At 44.4% G+C, this 20,675-nt stretch overlaps 1 protein-coding gene across 13 annotated transcripts in view; it reads left to right on the top strand.

Annotated features, from left to right (window-relative positions):
* Positions 1–20,675, top strand: part of ADD1 (adducin 1) — a 78,427-nt gene that overhangs the window by 29,614 nt on the left and 28,138 nt on the right. For 12 of the 13 annotated variants that reach the window (XM_059676886.1, XM_059676904.1, XM_059676901.1 and 9 more), the window contains exons 2-3: positions 16,729–16,943; positions 20,226–20,388. In XM_059676886.1, the coding sequence (XP_059532869.1) occupies positions 16,749–16,943; positions 20,226–20,388 (358 nt within the window). In that variant the 5' untranslated portion in view covers positions 16,729–16,748. Of the gene's footprint in view, positions 1–3,114; positions 3,139–16,728; positions 16,944–20,225; positions 20,389–20,675 lie in introns of those variants that run through there. The other variant, XM_059676875.1, reaches the window with a different exon arrangement.

The following is a 20,675-nucleotide window of genomic DNA, read 5'->3' as shown; positions in this document are numbered from 1 at the left end:
ATTGGCTGCCTCCTGCATGCCCCACACTGGGGATTGAGCCTGCAACCCAGGCATGTGCCCCATCCGGGAATTGAACCGTGACCTCTTGATTCATAGGTTGACACTCAACCACTGAGCCAGGCTCCATTGATTTTTTAAAGAGAGTGGAAGAGAGGAAGGGAGGAAGGAAAAGAGGGAGGAAGGCAGAGAGAGAGAGAGAGAGAGAGAGAGAGAGAGAGAGAGAGAGAGAGAGAGAGAGAGAGAAACGGATGTGAGAGAGACATATCGATTGATTGCCGCCCACTTGCACCATGACCGGAGCCCAGGGAAACCTGCAATCCAGGTTCATGCCCTTGACTGGGAATCGAACTCTCGACCCTTCAGTGGGTGGGCTGACACTCTAACCACTGAGTACACCAGCCCGTGCTGTATTCCAGGTTTTTGAAAGCCAAGGGGAGGAGTTTCAAGTCCTGGCTGTCAAGCTTATGCTAACCAGTGAACAGGACTTCATGTTGAGTGTATCATGCCCACTCCTCAACAGTCTTGTGAGATAGGTGTTATCGTCCCCCTTCTACCAGTGAAAATACTGGCGCACAAACAGTGAACTTGGCCGAAACTGGCTTGGCTCAGTGGATAGAGCGTCGGCCTGCGGACTGAAAGGTCCCAGGTTCGATTCCGGTCAAGGGCATGTACCTGGGTTGCGGGCACATCCCCAGTAGGAGATGTGCAGGAGGCGTGTTTCTCTCATCATTGATGTCTCTAACTCTCTATCTCTCTCCCTTTCTCTCTGTAAAAAATCAATAAAATATAAAAAAATGACAAGACAATATCTGTCTATTGTGAATAAATCAAAATCATACCTATTTAAAAACAAAACAAAACAACAACAAAAAAAAACAGGGAACTTGCCCAGGGCACATTTCTAGTAAGAATTTGGGCTGGAGTTTGAACTCTGATGACCACAAAACCTTCCTTCCCATTTATTACCACCACTTTCCGGCAGTTGTAGTACCTGAGAGTCACCCACGCATGTACTTACCACCTACTGGCCTCACACTGATTTCAGGCAGATGGTAGGTGGAGAATAGAGCTATGGCAACCACTCAGAAATAGCCAAGCAAACAGCCTGTTCCCATTCAGCCTTCAGGTACTTGGAGCTGCAGAGTGCAGGAGAGGTGGACAGAAGCCCTTGTCTAGCCATGTTGACGTCTGTCTTTGTTGTGTATTTGCCTTGTTACATGGCTGCAATCCAGTTGTGTCTATGCTATTTGAACAGCTTGAAGTATGGGCTACATTTACTCAGTAGGTCATTTATATGATTAAATACTTCATCCCACTGTTTCATAACTGTTAAAATGTGCCCCCAGTGTAGAGCCATGTGTTTTTCAGGGAAATACTCTCACCTTCGGCCAGTGTTGTTAAACAGAGCCCCAATGTGTTCCACTGCGCGCAGGGTAGTTTTTTTTCTTATTAAATTTACTTAGAATTTTCTAAACTCACGTGTCTGGTCAACCTGTGCTTCTTGTCTTCCTGCAGTCCTTATGGGCTCCCCTGTAAGCACCAGTACACTTAGTGGTGAGGTCTAGAAGTCTCCTTTCTTGCTTTTCTTATTTCCCTACCTCTGGGAATTGTACTTGTTTGAGTCTCCAAGTCTAGCCCATTAGAGGCAGATAAAGCTACTTTTGCTCTGTATACCAACTTTGGGAATTGACGTAATTCTTAGAAACATAAAACCCAAGTAACTCAAAACACAAAACCCAGTTTGATACACAGACTGTCCATTTGCAGTTTGGAACTTCAGATTTGGATCTGTTTAGTGAGCTGCTCGATCCCCAGAGCCTCTGCAGTCATACGTCAGTTGTGATTGAATGAAGCAGTGACAGCTTTTCTTAAGTCAGATAGATGCCTCTGGCGTCCAGTTTTGCGTTGCCAGTCCAGAATGGTAGACCTGAACTGGATTTGTTCCTTAATATCTATTGATTGAGGACCTATTCAGTGTGAGCCCTGTGAATGCAGGAGTGAACGAGGCAGACAAGTCTGCCTTCTTGGAGGTTACATTCTAATAGAGGAGACAAGCATTGAGTTTCTGATAGTAACCCTAGTAATAACGCTGGAGTGCTTCCTGTGGGTCACACACTGTGCCGTGCCACGCATGTTACATGATTCACTCTGAGGTGGTTCTGTGTTAACCTTGTTATTTCAGTTGTGGGCGCTGAGACCAGAGAAGTTAAGACCACTCATCCCCCAAGCTTACAGAGCAGGAGTCTGGCTCCATGGTTAGTTTTCTGACTGTGGTGATAAGTGCCCTGAAGAGAAAGAAAATGCAGAACACCCTGGGTGATTTCAGAGACCTGAGAGTTGGGGTACTCGGATTGGGTTGCCAGAGAAACCAGTCTCAACATTTGGAGGTGAAATTTGACCTGACACCTGGCTGACAGGAGTGAGGCACTCCCAGTAGCTGGATTCAGTTTGTTCTGGGCAGAGAAGAGCAGTTCTGAAAGCTCTGCAGAGGGAAAGCTGGGAGTGTGCAGACAGAAGGGAGGCTAGGAGATCTGGGACTCAGAATGGCAGCTGCCGGCCACACTGGGGAGGCCCCGGCTGGCTGTGGTCAAGATTTCAAATTTATTCTAGGGCCTGTGGGAAGCCAATGATGGGCATCAAGCAGGGGCGGGGCACGGGATGATGACATTATTGTGGAGAAAGAGTTTAAGAGTAGAAACAGGGATACAAGACGTGGGGAGAATTTAGAGTTGTTTCCAACTCGTTAGGTTTGCGTGAACCTCTTTGTATCTTTGTTTGCTTATTTACCAAAATGTAGATGAAATATAAATATCTCAGTGCTTAAAGAAAATGATGGCAAACAGACTAATTCCATCCCCCTTTCCCGCTCCCCAACAACAAACGCCAGTCCTCTCTCCAGCCTTAGCTCTACTGTTCTCTGCCTGGCGTGCCTAACACCCTGGCCACTGTGATGTCGCCTTCTAACATTCTGTGTGATTGACTTACTATCTGGTTTCCTGCCAGGCCCCCTCTGCTGGAATGTAAATTCCCTGAAGGCAGAAATCTGTTTCGTGCCCTGGTATTTCCCAGGCTTCCAGATGGAAGAGCAGTGCCTGGCCCTGTTAGCCTCACTGTAGGTGCTCAGTACATATTTGATGGGTAAGTGAATATAGAGTCAGTGGAAAATAAGGTAGTTTATCCTTTAGCTCCCAGGCAGCTGCATTTGAAGTCACATGGGATCTGCAGCTGCTCTCCATCCTGAGCACAGAGTCTTCTAGACTTGCATTCTTCCTCTTCCTCAGTGCTGTCATGTCTTTTGAAATGGCACCCTTTTGGTTAAGTAAAACTAATAAATAGATGTTATTTGAGGCATAATTTTTCTTTGTTTAAATTTGTTTTTGGCCTTTTTTTCATTTCTGGTTTTTAGACTTTTATAATTTTCCCCTTTAATTATCAGTTGGAATTTTTAAAGACTTTAGAAGTTATTTGGATATTAATGTAGGAAGGTGGTAGTGATAATGAGAAATAAATTATATGAGAAACTAATTTTATCAGTTGTAGTTATGACAGATATCAGAAATTTTTACTTATTTGTCTCAACAACAAAAATGTGAGCAAGAAGGAATTCAGTGCTGTGGCATGCGCACAGGGCTGGCCAGGACACTTGATCCTAGTTTTGTCCAGTGATCATAGCCACCCTTTATTGTGTGTCCACTGTCTGCCTGCCGGACGCTCTGTTAAATGCTCCAAATAGCATTTCTGACCATATCCCTTAAGGCTGTCACTACAACACCCAGTTTATCAGTGAGGAAACTGAGTCCCGGAGAGGAGTTAAGCAACTTGTCCAGGATCACACAAGCGGCGAGCAGCATGGTGACTAGACATACACCAGGCTGCTGCTCTCTGCCATCTTCTCTCTTCTCTGAGCTTCAGTTTTCCTACTTTTAAAATGAAGGGGTCAGTGGTTAGAGCACCAGCCCACACTCCAAAGGGTCACAGGTTCAATTCCCCATCAAGGGCATGTATCTGGGTTGCAGCTTCTATCCTGGGTTAGGGAGGCAACCAGTTGATATGTGTGTCCCTCCCTCCCTCCCTCCCTCCCTCCCTTCCTCCTTCCCTCCCTCCCTCCAACTTTCTCTAAAAATTAGTGGGGAAAATATCCTCAGGTGAGCATTAACAAAAATAAAAGAAATAAATGGAATGAAGGGGTAACATTTAAACTATGACAGAGAACTTCATCACATTGGGTGAGAAAGGCTCTGAGGTTCTCCACAGCCCATTAACCCTCAGTCGAACCCACTTTTGTGGAGCTGCTCCTCTGCGACCGCAGTGTGAGCTGCTGTCAGGCTGCAGAAAAGGATGAGGCCCGGTCTGTCTGTCCCGGTGGGTGCGGGGCTGTGCTCCCCTAGTAGCTGTCGCCTCCAGGGCCGGTGTGGCCAGTGCCCTGTTGGTCAGCAGTAAACCTTGCCCGTCATTCCCGACACCAGAGGAAGGGGTATCAGGCCTCTTGGTGGGCAGAGGCAGGCACCTTGTGCTTTGGGGGAGGGGGGGGTGGCTGTGCAGTGGAGCCAGCATGGGTTTAAAGACATGCTCCTCAGTGCTTCTGGTGGGAGCACAGTCATTTTGGAAGAGAGACTATGGGGGGTTCTTTTAACCCTGTACATTCCCAATGCAACTTGAGAACTTGTTACCTTGCTGTTTCTACCTCAGGCTAAGACAGCCTCTTAGAACCTATGTTTTATCACCTGTAAAGTCAGGAGAGGGTCACCCTATGGAAACACTTAAGATGTGTACATATGTAATACTTTCAACAGTAAAGATTTAATTTAAAAAAGATGTATTCAACTCTAAAACTTTAAACAAATGTTTGGTATCAACATGCTACTGGAAATGCAAAATACTGTGTACTCTGTTCATTTGATACCGCAGTGATGCTTATTATTTTATTTATGTTATTTTTAAACATTTTTTTAAAGGGAGAGAGAGATAGAAACATCAATGATGAGAGAGAATTGTTGATCGGCTGCCTCCTGCACGCCCTGCACTGGGGCTCAAGCCCACAACCCGGGCATATACCCTGACTGGGAATCGAACCAGCTGTCTTTTGTTTCATGGGATGACGGCCAACTAACTGAGCGACACTGGCCCAGGTATCTTTCTTTTTGAAAAATTTATTGATTTTTAGAGAGATGAAGGGGAAGGGAGGGAGAGAGGGAGGGAGGGTGGGAGAGAGAGAGAGACAGAGAGACATCGATTTGTTGTTCCACTTATACAGTTCTTTTTTTTTTAATATATATTTTATTGATTTTTTACAGAGAGGAAGGGAGAGAGATAGAGAGCTAGAAACATCGATGAGAGAGAAACATAGATCAGCTGCCTCCTGCACACCTCCCACTGGGGATGTGCCCGCAACCAAGGTACATGCCCCCGACTGGAATCGAACCTGGGACCCTTCAGTCTGCAGGCCGACGCTCTATCCACTGAGCCAAACCGGTTTCGGCACTTATGCAGTTCTTGTATGTGCCCTCCTGGTGATTGAGCCTATAACCTTGGCGTATCAGGATGACGCTCTAACCACTGAGCTGCCCTACCAGAGCTTGCTCTCTTTTCTAAGTTGAATTTGCTGGGACATGTGATGGCCACAGATGGTAGGTAATGGAATTTACGGGCAGATTTTATGGAGCCAGGCAGCCTGAGGTCAGACCCTAGCAACCCCATTACTGCTTTGGGCCTCAGTTTTCTTATCAGCAGGAAAAAGTGAGTTCATACACGTAAAAATGAGTTTCTAATCAGTACTTACCACATAGTAAACAGTGACTGTTTTAAAGGGGATTTTTGAGCCATTTTATCTGTTAAAGAACATCTGGAGAGACGGGAATAGAAATAATCTGATCAGAGGAATTAAAGGCTTTGAGCTCACTGTCCCAAGCAGGACATGTTTCGTCAGCCTGAAGCTGTGCAGAGGAACCTTAAACATAGGAGGGCGTCTGTCCTGCGCAAGTAGGCAGCTGGCTCGGAACGTGCGCAGTGAGGGTTCTGACTCGTGGTAGTGGGTTCTCCTTTATGTAGGGGGTGGATCCAATGTTGGGCTCCCTCCTGCCGGTAGAAAAGGGGTTTGATTCCCTTTTCATTGACTGGCACTGCACCCCTTCTAGAATGTTAGGTTTCTGAGATGGATTTCTGGCCTGGGCATCCAAGTCTCTTCTGCTTTCCCACCCGAGGCGCCGGCAGGGTGTGGACTGTCTCTGCAGCGCTGTTCCGAGCCCTTTGCCAGGCTTAGCCCGAAGTGTCGGCTCCACTACGCCTGTTTACAGTCTTGCCACTCTTCAGGGAAACACTAATACCATATGGTTTCACTTACATGTGAAATCTAAAAACAAAATAAATGAACAAACAAAACAAAAACTCAAAGATACAGAGAACTGATGATTGCCAGGGGGGAGGGGTGCAGTGGGGTGAAAAAGGTGAAGGGATTAAGAGGTACAAAACAGTCACTGGGATATAAAGTACAGCCTAGGGAATATAGTCCATATTGTACTAACTATGGTGCCTAGTGGGTACTGGACTTATGGGTGATCACTTAAGGTCTATAAATGCCTGATCACTATTTTACACCTGAAATTAATATAATGTATGTCAACTGTACTTGAAAAAAAAAATCCTGTCATTTTTTTCAGCAAAGGCTTCACTTTGACTTTTTTTAAAGCTTTTTTTTTCTAGCTTTATCTATATACTAGAGGCCCAGTGCATGACATTTGTGCACGATGGGATCCCTCGGCCTGGTCAGTGATTGGAGCTGATCGGGGTCAGGCTGATCAGGGCCAGGCCGGAGAGGAGGCAACAGTTGCTGGACCAGGTGCAGAAGGAATGGATGCCGGATGTTGACGCCCCATTGTCCGCACCCTGCCACCGTGCAGTTCCCTGCCTCCCCCTTTCCTCCTTCCCTCACTGCCGTGCTACCACCATGGTGGCCAGGCGGCAAGCCAATCAGGGTCTGCTGGGTTGGGGGAGGGACAGGGCATGAGAGGTTGACTGCCAGCCCAAAGGAGGGAGCTGGCCCTTGGCCCCTCTGGGAAAGGGGCTGCAATCACCACCACCCACCACCAGTTCCCCATCCCAGCCCCGGGTCCTGCCGGCTGGTGGGGAAATACTGCAGGAGGTTGGCCAGCCGGGGGAGGTTGGCCATGGGAGTGCACTGACCACCACGGGGTAGCTCCTGCATTAAGTGCCTGCCCCTTGGTGGTCAGTGTGTGTCATAGCAACCGGTCATTCTGGTCGTTCCAGTCGCTTAGTCTTTTATATACTAGAAGCCCAGCGTGCGAAATCGCACAGCCCTGCCCACCCACGCTGTCTTTGGTCATTACAGCATTAGGGCCAAGGGCTTTTTATACATGTAGATAGATATAAAAGCCTCAGCGACCTTTACGACCGAACAACCGGTTGACCAGTTGCTATGATGCGCACTGACCACCAGGGGGCAGGCACTCAACACAGGAGCTGCCCTCTGGTGGTCAGTGCGTTCCCATGGCCAGCCTCCCACAGCCCCTCCCCCAGGCCAGCTGGTCCTGATTGCCCCGATCAGAACCTCCTGTGGCCCCTTTCCCTGGCTGGCTGGTCTCAATTGGCCCCAATCGCTGGCCATGCCGAGGGACCCCACCCGTGCACGAATTCGTGCACCAGGCCTCTAGTTGAGGTATAACTGACAAAACTGTAATATATTTAAAGAGTCCTCATGATGATTTCATATGTGTGTACATTGTGAAACGATTCCCACAATCAGGTTGGTGAACACAGTCATCACCTCACTTGGTTACTTACTGGTTTTTGGTGAGGGATGTGAGCCTCACGGAGCTCTTCCAGAGAAGTTAGGGTGTCCCTTGTAGCAGGTACCCTACTTCAAGAACAAACAGTCGAGTCACTACTATTTGTGAAACTTTCTCCCAGGGCTTGCTTACAAAAAATGAATTAGAAATTGTGTCCCTGTTCTTCACGGGCCCACACACTGGTGATGGCACAAGCATCTCCACAAGTGGTTTGGTCTTGTTTGAAAATGGCTGAAAGGAGGTGAGAATAAGGTGTCTTGGGCCGAAACCGGTTTGGCTCAGTGGATAGAGCGTCGGCCTGCGGACTGAAAGGTCCCGGGTTTGATTCCGGTCAAGGGCATGGACCTGGGTTGCGGGCACATCCCCAGTAGGGAGTGTGCAGGAGGCAGCTGATCGATGTTTCTGACTCTCTGTCTCTCTCCCTTCCTCTCTGTAAAAAATCAATAAAATATATTTTAAAAAAAGAGAGAAAAAAAAAGGTGTCTTGGAACACAAGAGGCCAAGTGCCAAGCTCAGGGCCTTGGGAAAGCTTCACAGAACAGGAACTATTTGAGTTGGGCCTTGATAGGAGTGGGGCTGAAAGGTTTGGAGGAGAGACTAGTTCAGTCAGGTCGTTAAAGCTCCTTGAGTTGGTGCCAGGCACCATGTGTGAAAGAGGGGCCATTGACCGCTCCCTCACGGTGCTGCCTCTTTTGTGCTGCTGTCTTTGAAGCTCAGTAGGTGTTCATTCACCAGGTGACTGCCACCTGTCCCGAGCCACCTGGAAGCACCTGCTTAGCTCTAAAAGCATCTCTCTCTTTTTAATATCTCTATCATCTATCTATCTGTCTATCTATCTATCTATCTATCTATTAATTGATTTCAGAGGAAGGAATGGGGAGAGAGAGATAGAAACATCAATGAGAATCATTGGTCAGCTGCCTCCTGCATGCCCCCTGCTGGGGATCAAGCCCGAAATCTGGGAATTAAACCGTGATTTCCTGGTTCATAGGTTGATACTCAACCACTGAGCCACACTGGCCAGACTCTAAAAGTTATTTCTTGCCCTGCCTGGTGTGACTCAGTTGGTTGAGCATTATCCCATGTTCTGAGTGGTCCCTGGTTCGATTTCTGGTCAGGGCACATAACTAGATAGTGGTTTGATCCTCAGTCAGGACATGTATGGGAGGCAACCTATCAGTTTCTCACATCGATGTTTCTCTCTCCCTCTCCCTCTCCCTTTCTCTAAAATCAATAAAAACATATTTTGCCGAAACCGGTTTGGCTCAGTGGATAGAGTGTCGGCCTGCGGACTGAAGGGTCCCAGGTTCGATTCTGGTCAAGGGCATGTACCTGGGTTGCGGGCACATCCCCAGTGGGAGATGTGCAGGAGGCAGCTGATCGATGTTTTTCTCTCATCGATGTTTCTAACTCTCTATCCCTTTACCTTCTTCTCTGTAAAAAATCAATAAAATATATATTTAAAAAACAAACAAACAAAAAAACAACATATTTTAAAATGAGTAAAAGCATCTCTTCTGTGAAGCTTTTTGGATAGTCCTCTATTACTTTTCTGGGGCTGCTGTGACATTGTACAGTAAAACCTCAATATAATAGATGAATTCGGGTGAGAGGGTTTCTAAACGCTAAAGCTGAAAGTCTATTATTATTATATAAAGCTGAATGTCCGAATTGGGTATGTTAAAAAAATTGACAAATTGCCCTGTCTGGTGTGCTAAGTGGTTAGAGCATGGGCCCCATGCACCAAAGTATTGCAGGTTTGATTTAGGTCAAGGGCACGTACCTGGTTGCAGGTTTGTCCCTGGCCCCCTTTCGGGGTGTGTGCAGGAGGCAACCAAGTTAAGTGTCTCTCTCTTATTAATGTTCTCTCCCCCCACCCCGCTCTCTCTAAAAATCAGTGGAAAAAATATCCTTGGGTGAGGATTAACAAAAAAAGAAACACCCCCCCCAAAAAACCCCCAGTGAATTAATAACAAAATATAACTTGTTAATTTAATTATAAGCAAATCTTGGTTAAAAGCATTTTAAAATTAACATGGTGTTAATTTTCACATACGGCATATGGATCAGAAATGTCCGTTAAATCCTAAATCCATTAAGTCGAGGTTTGAAAAATCAAAGGTTTACTGTGCTACAAATTGGGGGGCATAAACAGTAGAAACGTGCCTGTCAGTTCTGGTGCCCAGAGTCAAGATCAAGGTGTCCAGGTTGGTTCCTTCTGAGGCTAAGGGAGGGTGTAGGCCAGCGGTCGGCAAACTCATTAGTCAACAGAGCCAAATATCAACAGTACAACGATTGAAATTTCCTTTGAGAGCCAAGTTTTTTAAACTTAAACTATATAGGTAGGTCCATTGTTATTAACTTAATTAGGGTCCTCCTAAGGCTTAGGAAGAGCCACACTCAAGGGGCCAAAGAGCCGCATGTGGCTTGAGAGCCGCAGTTTGCCGACCATGGGTCTGTTCCAGGGCTTGCCCCAGCTGCTGCTGATTTGCTGGCATCTTTGGGTTCCTTGGCTTGCAGAGCATCACCTCCGCTGATCTTCATGTGGCCTTCTCCCTGTATTTGTATCTGTGTCCTAATGTCCCGTGCGTCCCGCCTCATCTCGGCTAATCCATCGGCAAAGACTATTTCCAGATAAGGTCACATCCTGAAGTACTGGGGGTTTGAGCTTCAGCATCAACTTTTGGAGACACAATTCAGCCCATAACACCCTCTGTCTGCTCTTTCTGCCCCCACCTCTGGATGTGTTCTCCCTGCTGGTGTGTCGATTTCTGTTGTGGCCCCAAGAGTCTTTTTTTTTTTTAATTAAATCTTTATTGTTCAGATTATTACATTTGTTCCTCTTTCCCCCCCCCCCCATAACTCCCCTCCTCCCAGTTCCCGCCCCACCCTCCGCCCTCACTCCCCACCCACTGTCCTCATCCATAGGTGCACGATTTTTGTCCAGTCTCTTCCCACATCTCCCACACCCCTTTCCCCCCCCAAGAATAGTCAGTCCATTCCCTTTCTATGTCTCTGATTCTATTATAATCAACAGTTCATTCTGTTCATCAGATTATTTATTCACTTGATTCTTAGATTCACTTGTTGATAGATGCATATTTGTTGTTCATAATTTGTATCTTTACCTTTTTCTTCCTCTTCCTCTTCTTAAAGGATACCTTTCAGCATTTCATATAATCCTGGTTTGGTGGTGATGAACTCCTTTAGCTTTTCCTTATCTGTGAAGCTCTTTATCTGACCTTCAATTCTGAATGATAGCTTTGCTGGATAAAGTAATCTTGGTTGTAGGTTCTTGGTATTCATCACTTTGAATATTTCTTGCCACTCCCTTCTGGCCTGCAAAGTTTCTGTTGAGAAATCAGCTGACAGTCGTATGGGTATTCCCTTGTAGGTAACTGAGTTTCTTTCTCTTGCTGTTTTTAAGATTCTCTCTTTATCTTTTGCTCTTGGCATTTTAATTATGATGTGTCTTGGTGTGGTCCTCTTTGGATTCCTTTTGTTTGGGGTTCTCTGCGCTTCTTGGACCTGTAAGTCCATTTCTTTCACCAGGTGGGGGAAGTTTTCTGTCATTATTTCTTCAAATAGGTTTTCAATATCTTGCTCTCTCTCATCTTCTGGCACCCCTATAATTCTGATGTTGGTACGCTTGAAGCTGTCCCAGAGGCTCCTTACACTATCCTCGCATTTTTGGATTCTTTTTTCATTTTGCTTTTCCGGTTGGATGTTTTTTGCTTCCTCGCATTTCAAATCATTGACTTGATTCTTGCGCTCCTCTGGTCTGCTGTCGGGCGTCTGTTTAATATTCGTTATTTCAGACCGTGTGTGCTTAATTTCTAGTTGGTTCCCCAATATAAGGTCGAGGGTCTTATTAGTTTTCGTGTAGATCTCATTAAGTTTATCGGCAGCTTCTAAACAGTTCTTGAGAGACCTTAAAAGTGTGGTTCTGAACTCTATATCTTCCTTTGACAATTTTGTCCTGTTTCTTTGTATCCGCATTTTGTTATGCTTCCTTGGTGCACCCCCTAGTGGTCTTTGTTCGCAGTCTTATAGTTAAATCTTGATTGTTGTAGCTAATTCCAGGGAGGGTTTGACCTCCAGGCCAAGTGGCTATGAGAATCAGCTGTGTCAGCAGTGAGAGAACTTCTGTCCTCTAGGGAGGTGCTAATCTAGCCTTTGCCTGAGGCTATCCGGCAAATGCCTCTGTGCAGGGCTTGGGCGGGGCGGGTCGCACAGGATCAACAGGGTGGGCCGGAGAGAGCAGTTATGGCAGCTCTCAGTCCTGTCCCAGGGGCTCTGCCTCTATGAGTCCCAGCACCCGCTGCAAAGCTCGGAGAGAAAGCTGCACTCGCTCTGACCGAAGCCAGACAGTCCCGCTTCTCCCGTTTGAGTCTGGGTCCCTAAAGACTCGCCCGGATCTGGTGCTCAGAGTCTGCGACTCCCTCCCGATTGAAAACAACAACCGCGCCCTCCGCCGCCAGCCCGCTCCGCGCACTCCGCACCTCAGAATTTGACTTCAGCACTGCGCCTCCTCTGAGTGTCCGTGTGCGTTTCTCTTTCCTCCTAGTTGTAGGACTTCCACTCAGCCAGCGTTCCTGTGGTTCTGGGTGATGTCCCTTCCGTTTTTTGGTTTCACTTTTGAAGTAGTTGTTCAAAGCAGCAAACTCCGGCGTTAACCTATGCCGCCATCTTGGTTCTCCGGACTCACCAAGAGTCTTTGGTATATTTGTTAGTATATCCTCGGTTGGTTGGTAACACCGCTCCAACCAACGGAGCCATACTGTCCAGAGCCCAAATGTCATTCTTTATTTTTCATTTTATAGTTTGTTTGAATCACGATCCAGCTAAAGTCCTTTAATTAGCTGTCAGGTTAAGCAGGGAGTGAATGACATGATTTTGAACCTCCTTCTGGCTAGCTGTGGAGAGTGGATTGGTGTGGGGGTTGTCAGGAGACTAGAGGCAGAGAAACTGGTGCGGAGGCTGTTGCGCCTCCAGGAGGTGGGTGGTAAGTAGCTAGTCAGAACGGTGTGGGCAGGACGAGACAGGTGGCTGAATGTGAGGCGTTACATGTGCAGGCCAGGCCAGGCTTGGTTGACGTGGTTCACCCAGACTTTTGGGTTATGTTGGATGTGTATGTCTGAAAGTAGTGTTCCCAGAGATTTCATTGATTTAGGTATCAACACTTTAAGATTTGTGACATCTTAAAATTTTACACAGGTAAAATCATAGCAATTTATATGCTTCTTGAGTCAATTTATTTAACTTTAATACAGCTTACTTTCCATGATATAATCTTGTCTGTGTGATAATTATAATGTCGATAAGATTACAGAATAGGGAATCTTATACTTTTCACTTAAACATGTTATATAATCTCATATGTATTGTAATGAAGAATCTTTAGTTTTATAATATGGTATTGAGATTTTAATATTTATGTTAAGTCATATGTGTATTAGACATTGATTGTTTCTATTTTAAAAATTAAGTTTCCAGAATTACTTTTTTTCTTAACAAAACAAAAAGCTACTTTTAACATTTATTTCCAGATGGATTTCATCTTGTTATTTGGCATGGCACAAAGTAAAACTGTTGCTCTTTGAGATTTATTAATTAGAGTGTTCCTAAGACAGATATGGAATCCATTGTTTTTTCAGATAAAAAATAAACCTACTCAGATATTAAAATAACCCCAAAGTGGGGAAAATACAGGGTGGGGCAAATGTAGGTTTAGAGTTGTGATTACTCAAAACAGTTTATTTTTGTTTTATTTATTAATTGTATTATTTTCCATACAAACAACTGTAAGTCTACTTTTGCCTCACCCTATTTTGAAAGCCTGAATCTGGGTTTCTTTCTTTTTTTTTAGTTACAGTTTACAATTATTCTGTATTAGCTTGAGGTGTACAACACAGTGGTTAGACTATCATGTGCTTGAGGTGTACAACACAGTGGTTAGACTATCATGTACTATACAGAGTAAGTCCCCCCATATTTCAAGTACCCACCTGGCCCCATATGTAGAGAATTTTTTTTTAATCTGTATTTTTCCATAAAAAAATATTGGATTAAGTAATAATTTTTTGTATAGTTCTTCCTAGGAAAAATTTGCTGTCTTAACACACTCTTAAAATTAAGTTAGTGAAACCTGAAGCCATAACTGACAGAAAACCAAGTACTATAGATTTTGTACTCTAAAACTGGAATTCTTTGTTTACTTATTTATTCATTTATTTTTCTAAAGGAGATTATCAGAGATAACCTCTTTTTTAAAATCCTCACCTGCAGATTTAAAAAAATATATATTTTTTTATTGATTTCAGAGAGGAAGGGAGAGGAAGAGATAGGAACATCAATGATGAGAGAGAATAATTGATTGGCTGCCTCCTGCAGGCTTCCTCCTGGGGATCGAGTCTGCAAACAGGGCATGTGCCCTTGACTGGAATCGAACCCGGGACCTGTCAGTCCACAGGCTGATGCTCTCTATCCATTGAGCCAAACAAGCTAGGGCCTGAGGATTTTTTTTTAAAACTAAAAAAAATTGATTTGAGAGAGAGAGGGAGAGGGAGAAGGAGAAAGAGCGAAAGAGAAACATTGATCAGTTGCCTCCCGACTGGGGATGGAACCTGCAACCTGGGTATGTGCTCTGACTGGGAATCAAACCCAACACCTTTTGGTGTACGGGAAGATGCTCCAATCAACCGAGCCACCTGGCCAGGGAATGTTTATTTTTAATTATTGGGCTCAGAATTAGTGTATTTTAAGTTTATAGACTTCCTTATTAAAGGAATGAAATACATGTATATCTGGTTTGCAGTCTATCTTATCCCATTCACACAGCAATTTGTAATAAAAATGGAGCAGTCTGCCTTATCTGTAGCACGTTGGTTTTACAAAGTTCCTTTTCTTCCGGTCAGCTCTGGGAACCAGGAACCGGCTCTGGTTGCTTCTTAACTGTTTCTGTGTTCCTCCTGTTTACTGATGAAATGGCTTAAAATGTCCTGGTCACAGCAATGCCTGGGCTTTGAAAGCTCAGTCCCCAGTGAGCGGTGTGCAAGACTCATTTAGTAATGGAGAAGTTAATATGCTGTATATCCTTTTGTCTTTAAAAAAAACTGAAATAGAACATTTTATCATTGGCTCAGAATGTTCAGCTTCACTTACCTCTAGAGAAATGTCAGACAGCCATTATTGTTTTGTTCTTTGGTTATTCTTTTAGAGCAAACTAGGTTAAAGTAAACAGTAAAATTTTATTATTATTTTTTAAATATATGTTTTATTGATCTTTTTTTACAGAGAGGAAGGGAAAGGGATAGAGTTAGAAACATCGATGAGAGAGAAACATCGATCAGCTGCCTCCTGCACAACTCCTACTGGGGATGTGCCTGCAACCAAGGTATGTGCCCTTGACTGGAATCGAACCTGGGACCCTTCAGTCTGCAGACCGACGCTCTATCCACTGAGCCAAACCGGTCAGGGCAACAGTAAAATTTTAAAGGAAGCGTTTAGAGAACAGTACTATCAAAGACTACATTTTAGGTCATCGGTTCTTTTATTTTGTGTTGACTTTTAGTCCCCTGTTATTTTCATGCTTTGTCTTTCAGTCCTTGAAATACTGCCATGTTAAGCTTGCTGTTATTTCTATCATATCTTTAGGTTTAGAAGGGCAATGTCCAAATTGATTTTTTTCTTTTAAAAAAAAAAGTTTTCTTAAATTGATTCTTTGGCTGTTGGTACCACAAACTATTTTTTCTTTCTTTATTTGTGTTATGCTTATTAATTTGTGCAGTTATTCAGTGTCTGGTAAATTAATATTCAAGAAAAATATTAATATTTATTAAATTGTTCTATTATTTTATGTTAACGATGACTCATTTATTTCAGCTCTTTGAATTCAGCATGTCTCTATCAAAATAAACCTATGTGTCTATGAAAACTGAAGCTTTTGTGTTTTTGCGGCCCACATAAACTTAAACCTTGTTTATTTGGCCCTTGTTAACCTTTTAGTTTGACATGCTTGGTTTAGAGATTTAGTAGTTATTAAAGATAAATATAATTTAGTACCTTTGAACATTATCTGTATATAAAAGCCTAATATGCAAAGTGTCCCCTCGGGAGTTCAACCCATTGGGAGTTTGATCGCTCACAATGATGGGTGCTGACCACCAGGGGGTGGTGCAGAATGAAGGAAGGCCCCAGCCAGCATCTGGGGAAGGGAGGCCCCGGTGGACAGCTGGCAGCTGCTAGGGACCCTATCCATGCATGAATTTCATGCACTGCGCCTCTAGTTGCAAATAAAAGATTGGGGTTAAAAAGAATGTAAAGTAAGTACCTTCTTGGTGCTGGACACATATTAGCAGACTTAAATTTGTGCCTTTGGGGCATTTTTTAGGTTTTATTCACAAAGTAGGGCATGTTGACATTCTCGGTACCTGCTATTGAACCAAAAAGGTGATGCTGAAGAGGGGCATTTCTTATTTGTGTGCATAGATGTGTGAGCAGCCTTCTCCCTTATTGATCTATTTAGGGAATCTTTTGAAAATCACTACTGAAACTTTTTTAGAAAAATAACATAAATCAAATTTCTCCAGAAATGAAGTTGTGGGATAATGTCCTGACTTTAAACTGTCTTGTCAAATTTTTGCTATCTGGTCCTTCAGGTTGTGAGAAGACATAGTAGCTTTGTTGGATTGTTCTGTTGTCTGCTGAAGAACAATGGCAAGGACAAGCAATGCCATTGGCTGGTGCAAGGGTGCAGAGGGCTGCTCGGCCAGGGCCACAAAGAAGCCTCCCTGTCATGGCTCCGATGGTCAGGCAGTCAGAGGGCCTCACGCAGCAGACGTGTTTGTCAGGCTGGTGTGCTCACTGTGAAATGCTGCTGCACATTGATTCAGAAACAATGCTTTCTTTCATTTTTATTCTGTAGGAACCTAGAAAGATTGTGCAATGAATGGTGATACTCAGGCTGCAGTGGTGACCTCACCACCCCCGACCACAGCCCCTCACAAAGAGAGGTACTTCGACAGGGTGGATGAGAATAATCCAGAATACCTGCGAGAGAGGAACATGGCACCTGACCTTCGCCAGGACTTCAACATGATGGAGCAGAAGAAGAGAGTGTCCATGATTCTGCAGAGTCCGGTAAGAGCCGCTGCTTCTCCAGTGCTGCCCCTCTGGTGCGCGGTTGTGTGTGTCATAGTCAGGTTGTCTTAACACAGGAAATCGGCGCCTCCATATATGTATTGTTGTTAAGAGAACTCCGTTTAGTTCAAGTTATCAGAAAACGGGAAAATCTTCAGTGTCATAAAGGGTAGCAGGTGTTTATTTCTCCTTTTTACTCTCACTGCTTCTCAGTCTTTATTTATGGCACCTTTTAAAAATTACTGTTTCCTCCACAATACCTAGCTGGGGGCCGGGCCCATGGTAGGCCTCCGCAGTGCCTGATTTACTGGTTGATCAGCTTTTGAACGACAGTCACCCCAACAAAGTGTCTTCTGTTTGCATCTCTAGGTAGAGGAGCTGTCTTTATCTTCCCTCATGGGGACGCTGCTGCTCTGTGGACTGCATTCTGCTCATCTGTTCTTTACTATCTTCATGTTGTGGGATGCCATTGGCAGATAGTCACTGACTTTTTTATTAATGTTTATTATCTCTTATGTGCTGTTCAAGGAATTAGCCTCTAACTTGATTTATTTGTTTGGTTGTTGTTATTCACATATTACTGAGGTGTAATGTAAAGTACACAGGTCTTAAGTCCGGCTTGATGAGTTTTGACATATATGTAACACCTGTGTAAGCACCTGGATGAAATCTCAAACTTTGCATTCTAGTTGGAGATATGCATAAGGAACCAACAGAACAGTTGGATGACTAGGTTGTGTATGACTTGGTTAGGACAGGCCTTTTTTTTCTTTTTTTAAAATCTTTATTGTTGAGAGTATTACAGATGTCCCCCTTTTTACCCACCCTCCCCATGGTCCCCCTCCACCTGGTTCCGTCCTGCCCCAGGCCTTTACCACCCTATTGTCTGTGTCTGTAGGTAATGCATGTAATCCCTCCTCGACCCCTCCCTGCTTCCCTCTGAGATTCGTCAGTCTATTCCATGTTGCCATGCCTCTGGCTGGTTCTATTTTATTCAGTTTATTTTGTTCATTGGATTCCTTGTTCATTTATTTTGATATTTAGGTTCAGTTGTTGACATATATTTATTGCCATTTTATTGTTCATACTTTTTATTATTTTCCTTCCTCTTCCTCCTCCTCTTCCTCTTCCTCTTCAGGCCTGTCTGAGGGAGGAAGGTGAACCTGACTCGGAGAGGAGGAGGAGCTGGCTGCTGTGCGGGGGCACGGGGAGGACCATTCCAGGTTGAGGGAGGGGCAAACGTGCATTCCCAGGACCTGGGCGAGCTTGGCGGGCTCCAGTGTGTGTGAGCTTAGGAGGGACAGGGTGGGAGAGGGAGGAGGGAGCAGGTCCTGGAAGGCTGGGGAAGCTCAGGTCAGGGGTTCGTTTTGCACTCAGAGCACAGCCGTTACTGGAGGGCTGCAGACAGGAAAGAACGCGATTCAGTTCTACAAAACTCAGCATCCTTTGGGGCAAGGGAGAAAGCCGTCTTCCAGGCAAGAGGTGACGGCGGCTTGGGTCAGGGCGCTGCTGTAGAGGTGGAGCGGGTAGGCTCATCTGAGTCTTATTTTGAATGTGGGAGAAATAAGAGGAAGATATGAGAAGAAAAAAAGAATCAGTTTAACATCTAGACTTTTGGCTTGAACAGTTTTCCTACATAAAAGCAACAAATCACTAGGGATAGAGTGGAGAAAATAAACTTCCACCACCTCGTATGTCAGGCACTGTGCAGACAGCCAAGTCCCTTTACAGTCCCGTCTTAAGTGCAGCATGGGATCCTGGAGCAGAGAGAGGACTAGTGCAGAGTGTAGTGTGTGTCGCACGTGTTGTAGTGTATGTTGAATTGAGCTTCCCTTAGAGCTGTATGTGGATTTGAAAACCATGGAAATAGATTGGTTTTTCAGATTGAGGGCCCATGAGGGCAGGGAGCTGTTGAACTCAGCTTTTGTATGCCCTGTGCCCAGCACACTCGGTGAGGTTTAGTAGGGCATCTGTCTGTGTCTCTCTTTACCTACAGCTGTGCATGTCTATCTGTATCCTTCCAGTCGGCATTGCCATCAAAGGTGGCCCCAGAACCATGTGTCAGTGATACATTTTTCCTTGCAGTCCAAGGCCCTGCCAGCTTTTCCCTCCCTCGACTACCACAGAGTATGATGGATGGCATTAGGTAGCATGGTGTGGTAGGCAGGGGCTCTTGGCATTCTTTTATGCCATTGAATTAATGCCACTGCATTTGCTTTTGTTTGCTTCCCTCAAGTGACAGGTGTACTTAGTCTGTCCCTTCGCAACCCATCTTTTCAGCTCAAGCAGTGAGAGACTAGAAGTAAGGTTAACATAGAACCAGCCATACAGCAGCCCTTGGAGTGCTTATACTCTGGTCTGGATAATCAGTGAACTCATACTTTCACATTAAATATTATTTATAATTATTTGACAATATTTATTTCTTTATAGGATATGTGAAAATTATTTTAATAATTTTTGAGGAAATTATAAGTTATGTGTATTTCAGTAGTGACTTCATGTTAAAATTTCCATCAACCCAACTTATTAACCTTTTTGCCTAATTTAGGATTATTTTATGAAGGATGAATATATTAGGGTTTCTTTTTTAACTTTAAAGTAATTTAAAAACTGTATTATGAAGAAAATACTGAGAAGCGTAAAGTAGAACATGAAAATTACTAGTGATTCTGTCACAGAATTACAGTGAGCATTTTGATGTATTACTTTTAGTCTTTCTACGTTTCCATATGCATCTGCTCTTAAACGAACTGGTTGTGTTGCTTTATAACCTTTTAACTCAAATATATGTCAAGAGTACATTTATGCCATTTACTTGGTCTTTCATGTTGAAAGTGCATAGCATTCCATTGTCAGGTGCAGCGGTTGCCAACTGTGGTCCGTGAGGTCCGAAAGGTTGGCAGCTGCTGGTCAGGTGGGGCCGTGCATCTCATTAGTCTTCTGCACTTCCACCTGTGGACACACCTGTTTTGCCTTCTGTCCGTACTGCTGCGGTGAACATCCTTACAGATAAACCTTGAGCACATCCCTAGGTTTTCCTTAGAAAGGACTCCTAGGAATAGGATGCCTGCCCGAATGTTTAAGCTTTTATATTGTTAAATTCCTGCCAGAAAGAATGTACCAATTTGTGCTTCAAGTAGTTATATATGAGAGTGTCTGCCCACCTCCCTAGGACTGGATGGAAACAAACAGCAACTCAGTCTGCGTGAAAGTTACCCTTGCCTTGTCCAGAAACACAAAGGAAATGGTGACTCACTGTTGGAATTTACCGTTTCCTAGGCTTTCTGTGAAGAGTTGGAGTCAATGATACAGGAACAGTTTAAGAAGGGGAAAAACCCCACCGGCCTGCTGGCGTTACAGCAGATTGCAGACTTTATGACCACAAACGCGCCGAGTGTCTACCCGGCGGCCCCCCAAGGAGGAATGGCTGCCTTGAACATGAGTGAGTACCTCCTGACTGTACGTGCTGTCATTTCCCAGGAAAAATTTCCTGAAATACATGTAACATATAGAATCGAATTTTTTGAAAACTAATGTGTTTTAGTAAAAAATAGGCTGTAAGCCTGAAAATGTCTTGAATGTAGAGGGCTCCCTCTTTTATGAGCCAGTGAGACTTATTTTTCAGGCAGATGACGTTTATATATACATAGATTGATAGATTTCAGAGAGGAAGGGAGAGGGGGAGAGATGGAAATATCAATGATGAGAGAGAATCATTGATTGACTGTC

Source organism: Myotis daubentonii, chromosome 1, assembly GCF_963259705.1.
Source record: "Myotis daubentonii chromosome 1, mMyoDau2.1, whole genome shotgun sequence".
NCBI lineage: Eukaryota > Metazoa > Chordata > Mammalia > Chiroptera > Vespertilionidae > Myotis > Myotis daubentonii.
This window is presented reverse-complemented; position numbering and strand designations above follow the sequence as displayed.